Consider the following 7,228-nt stretch of genomic DNA (forward strand, 5'->3'; position numbering starts at 1 on the left):
CGCAGTGGATCCGACATTATCTGTTGGCTGTGATAACAGCTAAATCCTGTGCAGACTGCCAAACTCTTGTTTAGGCCATCATATAAATAACATAATCATTCTTGTGTCCAAAAGTGGAGTTTAAGGGTAATAGGAGGTCATGGCTGCTCGCATTTCCTGAGGTAATTACTGCCCCACTGTCCATGACGTAACAACAGGCCCTTTCATGCAGTAGACAGTTTGAGTTGTCATATTGGAAGAAAGCACAGGTGATACTGAAAACACTAACAATGGCTCTGTTGCATGCACTTTCAGTGACAGTGAGCATAAGTTGCAGGATACAAGGATCCTGAGATCAAGCAGCTAATCAATTCAGCCATCATTAATTTTATTATTTCCACCTGTACTGATCCTACAGTGACATGTCAAAATGTCCTCTGTGGAAAAGCCTCTTGTTTTTCAGAAATGATGTGCCTCTCATGGTACACTTTCATTTCGTTCATTGCAGAAGTGAAAGTGTTTGGAAGGCACTTTTTATTCAATTTTATTTTTTTTATTTATTTAAATATTTTTCCTTGAGCCTCCTTGAACGGGACTGATAAATGCATGATCCTCCTTCTCCATAAACCACATTTTCACAGTTTCTGGCTGAATAAATGATGTGATTTTAGAAATTTAAAGAAAACATGCCTACTTGCAGGTTTTGGGGGCTCTGAAGGTTTCATATATAAGAATATAAAATACAAAACTTTTAAAGTTGAATTTCCCTTCACCCTAAGCCTCTTAACTAACATGGATTTAACTGAATCTGAGCTTAAAAAATTTCTAGGGCAAAAGCTAAGAAACACTAGGCTCTTTGTATAATTATCATAGTTAGCCTACATATTTAAAATAACATAACAAAATAGTTATAAAAGTTTGAAACACTTTTTTCGAAGGTCATTCCTTTGTTGTTGCTTTGTTACTTAAACCCTTTTTTTTTTAAAGAAAAAAAAGTGTTCAGGTAATTTACTTTTACCTTTTCACTAATTTAATTTATGGCCTGAAGGACAGAGAGAGTGAAAGTGAAACAGATGAACGGCCCATTTTACTTTTGGGGGGCTCATTTCTGCTTTCATTACTTATTGCATTCTTCCTGTGTTTTTTTTTTTTTTTAAAGAAATAAGGTTTCAAAGGTTTAACCTGAAAGAGAAAATAAATGACCCATGAGAAAGTTAATATGTGTATCTCACTTTAGCCATCTGACTCACCAGTCTGAAGCTGCTGGTGTAGTGTGTCAGCAAAGTTTCTATTTTCAGTAAAGACTGAAGTACAGAGAAAGTGAAAGTGAAACAGATGAACGGCCCCATAAATCCTAGATGAGGACTGTGAGTTTGTTGTGTGGTGTGTGTCGACTTGTTGTTATCATGGCCTGGTTTGGCATTAACTCTGTGTTTAACTTAATATGGCGCACAGCAGGTTTTATATGGCGCTACATCAGGATGTTTGGCTCTATGGTCAGACATGGGGTTTTACGCTGGAGAAAGGATTACGGAAGTCTAAAGGAGCCTGAAAGAAGCGACGAAGAGACTTGCGCAAAGGAGGAAGAGGAGACTTGCAGTGAGGGTCAACCTGAGGCTGCGGTCAGGAAGAGGGCCGCAGACACTGACCGAGAGCTCACCTGCAAGCGGCCGAGGTCTGAAGAGGGTGAATCTGAGAAAGACGTGTCTGAAGAGGGTGAATCTGAGAAAGACGTGTCTGAAGATGGAGAGCCTGACGACGAGGAGTATCGAGTTGAGACCTCGGATGAGTTTTACTGCGAATATGATTCAACCTGGGAGACCGAGGAGCAGCAGGAGGACGGTTTCAGGGGGAGCAGGAGGATCAGGCATGTGAGTAACCCGGAGGTGTGCTGCACTTTGGGCCTGCAGAGCTCTGAGTGAGAGAGCCTGGTGCTCTGTTGAGGCCTGCAGTCACTGTCTATTTTTGCATTTAAGGTGTGGCTATTTTGTGGTACTTCACTTTCTAGTACTTCACTGTAATGTTTAGACAGTTTTCAACACTTTTTCTACAAGGGTGACTTGGCAGGATTTAGTTCACTGATTGTTGTAAGGCCCCCTGTAATCATTGAATGTCTTGAGTTTAAACTGATAATAATTTCTTTTCTGTCTGTCAGTACAAGTTCAGCAGATTTGAAAGTGCCGCAAGAGACATGCAGAACTACAGGCACAACTACCCAGTAAGTTAAAAACACACATACACAGACTACACAATGTCCCAGTTCAACCCTTTGAAACCTGGGAAAATTGCCTTGATTTCTTTCAAAAACATTTGAAGAAAGTAATGAGCAACTTAAGAAATGACTCAGATATTAGCAAGATTAGTAAAAAGTACAAGATTACCTGTAAAAAAAAAAAAAAAAAGGAAACTTGAATTAAATTACATTTTTTAAAAAATTTATTTTAATGAAATATATTAATATACAATGTATATATTTTAAATGTAGTTCTTTTCCCCTCTGCATTAAAAAAATACAAATAACTTTCTGAATCTTGAATCTAGATTTCTTGCAATTTATGGTATGTCTTGACAAGTAGCTCATTAACTTTTTCCATGTTTTTGAAATAAATCAAACCAATGTTTTTCAGAGTTCAAAGCTTTAAATACTTGTGAAAGGCACCTAAATGCAGCAGAGAAAAAACTGATGTCAGTGCAGGTTTCAAAGGGTTAATTGTAAACCAAGCATACTTTGTTCTTATATATTTCCCCACAGTCCCAGAGCAGGCCACAACACTGGATGAAGCCCGTATCTGTAAGTACACACAGTGGCTCTGTTTACACCTGGTATTAAGATGCATATGATGAGATGTCAAGTGGGCAGCTTTAAGTACAGACATTTTTAAATGTCATAGTAGGAACAGCAAAGTTGTGTTTAATAACATTGATGGTGTCTGCATTCCTCTGAGGGGAGGTGATGACATTGTGCATGCTGGCTCACTGGAACACTTAATTGAACTGAACCATCATTAATCGTACCACCTTCACCTGTGCTTTTGCTACTATGACAAGTCAAAATGTCTGTTGTGAAAAGGCTCTGTGCGTCTTGAGATCCAATCCTCAGATGACATTTGGAGGAGGTCAGGGGCCACATTCTTTTAGCAGTGTGTATGCTCATGTGTCCTGAGTCAGACCGAAGAACCACCTACTCAGCTGGCCTCGTGGCTTATCTGACTGCTTGCCAGATACTGTCTGCTGCTGCTGCCCCTGAGCTGCTATGGCCCTGTGTAATACAGAGGTACAGTACAGAGCTCACACTCCCACAGCAGTAGACTAATAAGATTTTCCTTATTTCAAATTGGCTATAAGGGTTAGGGTAAACAAGACACACCTTCTGCCAGTTAAAACAAACCAATATGATGTACGTGTTAATGTTCATGTCGAGCGAGGAAATGAGATCTGATCACAAGTGGTCCCTTTACAAGTATTTGGAGACACATTTTAATGCCAGGTGTGAACTCTGAGCTGTCCACTTATGATCGGATCACCCATGTTGCATGTTAATACCAAGTGTAAACAGGCTCTGTGCATTTATGTGACATATTTGATCTGGTTATTCCTTTGTGTGAATAAAAAAATAAATATCTAAATGAAATTCTCTTCCGTTGAATAGGATGACAAGCCTAATTTGAAGTTCTACCTCGGACTGAAGTCCTCCGTACCTGATGGTAGGCCCACAGTTAAAAGCACAGACACAACGTAAACAGTCCTCGATTGTCATTTAATGATGCCACCCCTCATCTCAAGATTATGACAATGAGAGTATTTTCAATAACTTTAAGAGCCCTGAAGGAGAAAACAGTACACTTACCTCAATAGAGTAAAGCACTGAATTACTTTAGGAAAGTAAGAAAAAACATACAGTCTTGACAAACAGAAAAATCTTGTGCAGCTACCAGGCTGGAAACCAAACTGATCTGCTTGTTTCGTATTTGTATCAGGTGCCTTCATACATGATTTCCATAACGAATGGTATGGAGCGTATGACATACTGGAGTTTGTACACTCCTATATTCAATGGTAAGTTACCTTATAATCACAGATATCATGTAAAATGTTCAGTTCCTGTTGACACAATCTGTGATCACCTTTTTCTCTCAAAGGTTGTTCCCCCTGCAGGAACCAGGGATGAATTATGAGGCCAGCACACTGACAAAAGAAGAAATAAAGGTAAACTGCTAAAAATGACCAAATGAAAAACTCAAAAGAAAGTTCATCACATATTCAGACCGATGCTCTACCTACCCCTTCAGGAGTTTCTTCAAAACAACACCGCAAAGGAAAACCTGTTGAAGTCATACAGGCTTATGTTGGACTTCTATGGTATTGAGTTGTGCGATGAGGAAACAGGAGAAGTCAAGAGGGCAGAAAACTGGAGAGAGAGATTTGACAACCTGAACAGGTGATCGCTGAATTCTGATAAAATATTATGTTTTTTAAAAGTAACAGAAAACATCTAGATAATGTCTTTTTACTGTCACTGACAGCCACACTCATAACAACCTGCGCATCACCCGCATCCTCAAGTGCCTGGGCACCCTGGGGTACCCTCACTACCAAGCCCCACTGGTCCACTTCTTCCTGGAGGAGACGCTCGTCCACGGAGAGCTCCCAAGTGTCAAAGATAGTGTCCTCAGCTACTTTGTGTTTGCCGTCCTTGACAAGGGACAACGCAGGAGTCTCATCAAGTTTGCCTACTTAAACTATGACCGCAAAGATGAGTTTGTTTGGTGCCCAAAGAAAATTCAGATGAAATGGTCACAGAAGGTAATGCCAAAAAAGGGAATGAATGTGGAGTACCTGAGTCTGAGCAATGAGGATGGAGCCGGAAACTAAATCAAGCACTGTACCCACATACATTCTGCATACTAATGTATACTGTACTAAATAGTTTGTACGGGATACTACTGTCACAGATTAAGTAACAGGAAATGATGCGTCTGTTACTTTAGAATAGAAAGGTGCAGGAATGAGTCTTAAATCTGGATTTTAGTTATGCCTGAAATAAGGCCTATAGTTAACACAAGCTTAAGACTTTGATGTTTTATTCCCACGGTATATTATACATCGGTAAATATACTTGTGAATCCTAAAGCTCTTACGAGGCTTATAAAAGGTGGCTGCAAGCAAGTGGATAAATAAGTACAGAACGCCACCACCCCAAACGTGGCTTTTTCTCGATGCGGTTGTAACGTTTAGTCATGCAACTGTAGTTCATATTAAGCCTACCTGTAGCGTTGTCGTTCTGACAATTGCATTTACTCTTAAAAAAATAACAGTGGTGTTAATTTGTGAAGATTACGTTTCTGAACTAAAAAGTTTCATAATTATTTGTTGACCAGAGTTTGATTTCTGCAATAATCCCATAAAAAACCCATGGTCTTTTTGCCAGGGGAACTAGGGTGATACTAACTTCTGGGTTGGCCTACAAAATGTAATTAATGCACATGTAATTAATGCACCACTCAATTCCAATTGAATTATACAAATTTAACACCAAAACGTTTTTCAAAATGATTATACTTGTTTTCTTACTTTTGCAAGATTTATTGGAGCTGTCTCACCATTATCAACAATTTGTGAGCATTTTTTCCAGCTGTGAGTAGCTTCTCTTTTTTGCTTTGTGCACTGAATTGCTGGAGACGGTGTGCATAAACAGCACACTCAGATACTGACAGTTTGCTTGCTGTCTGCTTGAAATAAACTGCGTTTTGTTTCTTGTCTAATGTGAACACACTACATACTAAAACTTAACTGTCAACTGTAGTGTAGACTAAGGACACGCTGTGTGCAGATGAAATATTCAGCCCCGAAGAGAAGAGCACACGGAGTCAAAGCAACAAAAACAGTAGACGTAGGCAGTGATGATGAATTATAATCCAGTGATGAAGCGACAGATACACTCCAAACACTGAATTATCTTTCTCAGGAGTTTACATCATGGTTTATTGTTTGCTTTTTTGCCCTTTTTTTGTGCAAATCCTTTTGATTACTTCATTATTCACAGTTTTGTTTCTGGACTTATTTAACCTTAACAAAAAGGGTGCGATATTCTGAACTGGGTTCATGTTTTAATCAAAAAAGATCCAACAACAAAAAGACAGTTGTGTGTGTGTGTGTGTTATGATGCATGTGGACAAGGTGCGCTAATGAAGGATTGTTGTATAAATTGCTCACGGGTTTGAATGTAGTTAACAAGCCTGCAATGACAATTTTCATCATGCAAAGTCTATTGTTAAATAAATTCTAATTTCCTATTCATTGTGGTTACATCCAGTTTTCCTGATTGCAGACTTCTCAAGCTTGCATTTATTCCTTTTAAAGTAATTGCATTATGCATATTATTATGCTCACGCATCACTTTTTAACAGATAATGGCAAAAGAACATCAAATTGTGGTTCTGTGCTAGTAATGTTGCATTTACTGCTAGATCATCACTGAAAAAGAAGGTAGATTCTAGCATTATTGCTGTTTGGGAGTTGTGTTTCAGTCTAACTGGGATCCCATGGTTTAGGAACAGGAAGAAACTGTTTTTCCTCTAGTTTCAATTCATGTATTAATCCTGATCATACATGAAAGGTTCTGACATCTTACTGATACAGCCTCTTTATCCTGCTGTCAAGCAGGATTTTTTAAAAATTAAAAATAAGCAATTGAGACCCCATAGATTTAGATATGAGCTGTGGTTTCAGTATGACCCAGGACACCAAATACTGAAACAACTAATTATTTAGCAGGTGCTGCTACAGCCTAGAACACGTTAAATGCAATTGGCCTAACTGGCTGTCATGTGAAGGCTCACCACCCATAATAACTTATGTGTGACCAAATCACACAACGATTTCACATTAGTTGGGATCAAGACATTAAAGAAACAGATTTAGCAGGATTTAGTGGCATTTTGCAGCAAAGACAAACCAGATGAAAAAACTTATTCCAATTAAAATTCTTTCAGTATTTGTTCAGGAGGTTTTAACCAGGAGCCGGATTATCCGTAGAGGTCTCTATCTCTCCACAACAACCAGGACCAGATGATTTAAATTGGTAAAAGCACTAAATAAAGCAGTTTCACATTAAACAGGGTGTTTTTCTGACACTGCTTATTGCTGAGTGGCCGCTAGCTATGGTGGCTGCCGCAAAAACGCCAATGACCTTGTCTTCGTGTTTGATTTGTCCACTCTTGGTTTATGTAGAAACATGGTGGTACAACAT

At 38.9% G+C, this 7,228-nt stretch overlaps 1 protein-coding gene across 1 annotated transcript; it reads left to right on the plus strand.

The window, feature by feature from the left end:
• Window positions 1-1,325: 1,325 nt before the first annotated feature.
• Window positions 1,326-6,283, plus strand: LOC121961468 (opioid growth factor receptor-like). Its single transcript, XM_042511466.1, has 8 exons — window positions 1,326-1,850; window positions 2,135-2,197; window positions 2,732-2,770; window positions 3,629-3,683; window positions 3,957-4,035; window positions 4,119-4,185; window positions 4,269-4,417; window positions 4,503-6,283. The coding sequence occupies exons 1-8, from the start codon at window positions 1,338-1,340 to the stop codon at window positions 4,849-4,851; spliced, it is 1,314 nt and encodes a 437-aa protein (XP_042367400.1). The 5' UTR covers window positions 1,326-1,337; the 3' UTR covers window positions 4,852-6,283.
• The last annotated feature ends 945 nt before the right edge of the window (window positions 6,284-7,228 follow it).

This window comes from Plectropomus leopardus, chromosome 2 (genome assembly GCF_008729295.1).
Source record: "Plectropomus leopardus isolate mb chromosome 2, YSFRI_Pleo_2.0, whole genome shotgun sequence".
In the NCBI taxonomy this organism is placed as follows: Eukaryota; Metazoa; Chordata; class Actinopteri; order Perciformes; family Serranidae; genus Plectropomus; species Plectropomus leopardus.

What these genes read in the sequence shown, in the direction of transcription:
- LOC121961468 (XM_042511466.1), top strand. Translation starts at nt 1,338, where the DNA reads ATGAGGACTGTGAGTTTGTTGTGTGGTGTGTGTCGACTTGTTGTTATC. An exon ending in ACTGGATGAAGCCCGTATCT is followed by an intron (nt 2,771 to 3,628) that starts GTAAGTACACAC and finishes TCCGTTGAATAG; the next exon opens with GATGACAAGCCTAATTTGAA. An exon ending in AGATTTGACAACCTGAACAG is followed by an intron (nt 4,418 to 4,502) that starts GTGATCGCTGAA and finishes TGTCACTGACAG; the next exon opens with CCACACTCATAACAACCTGC.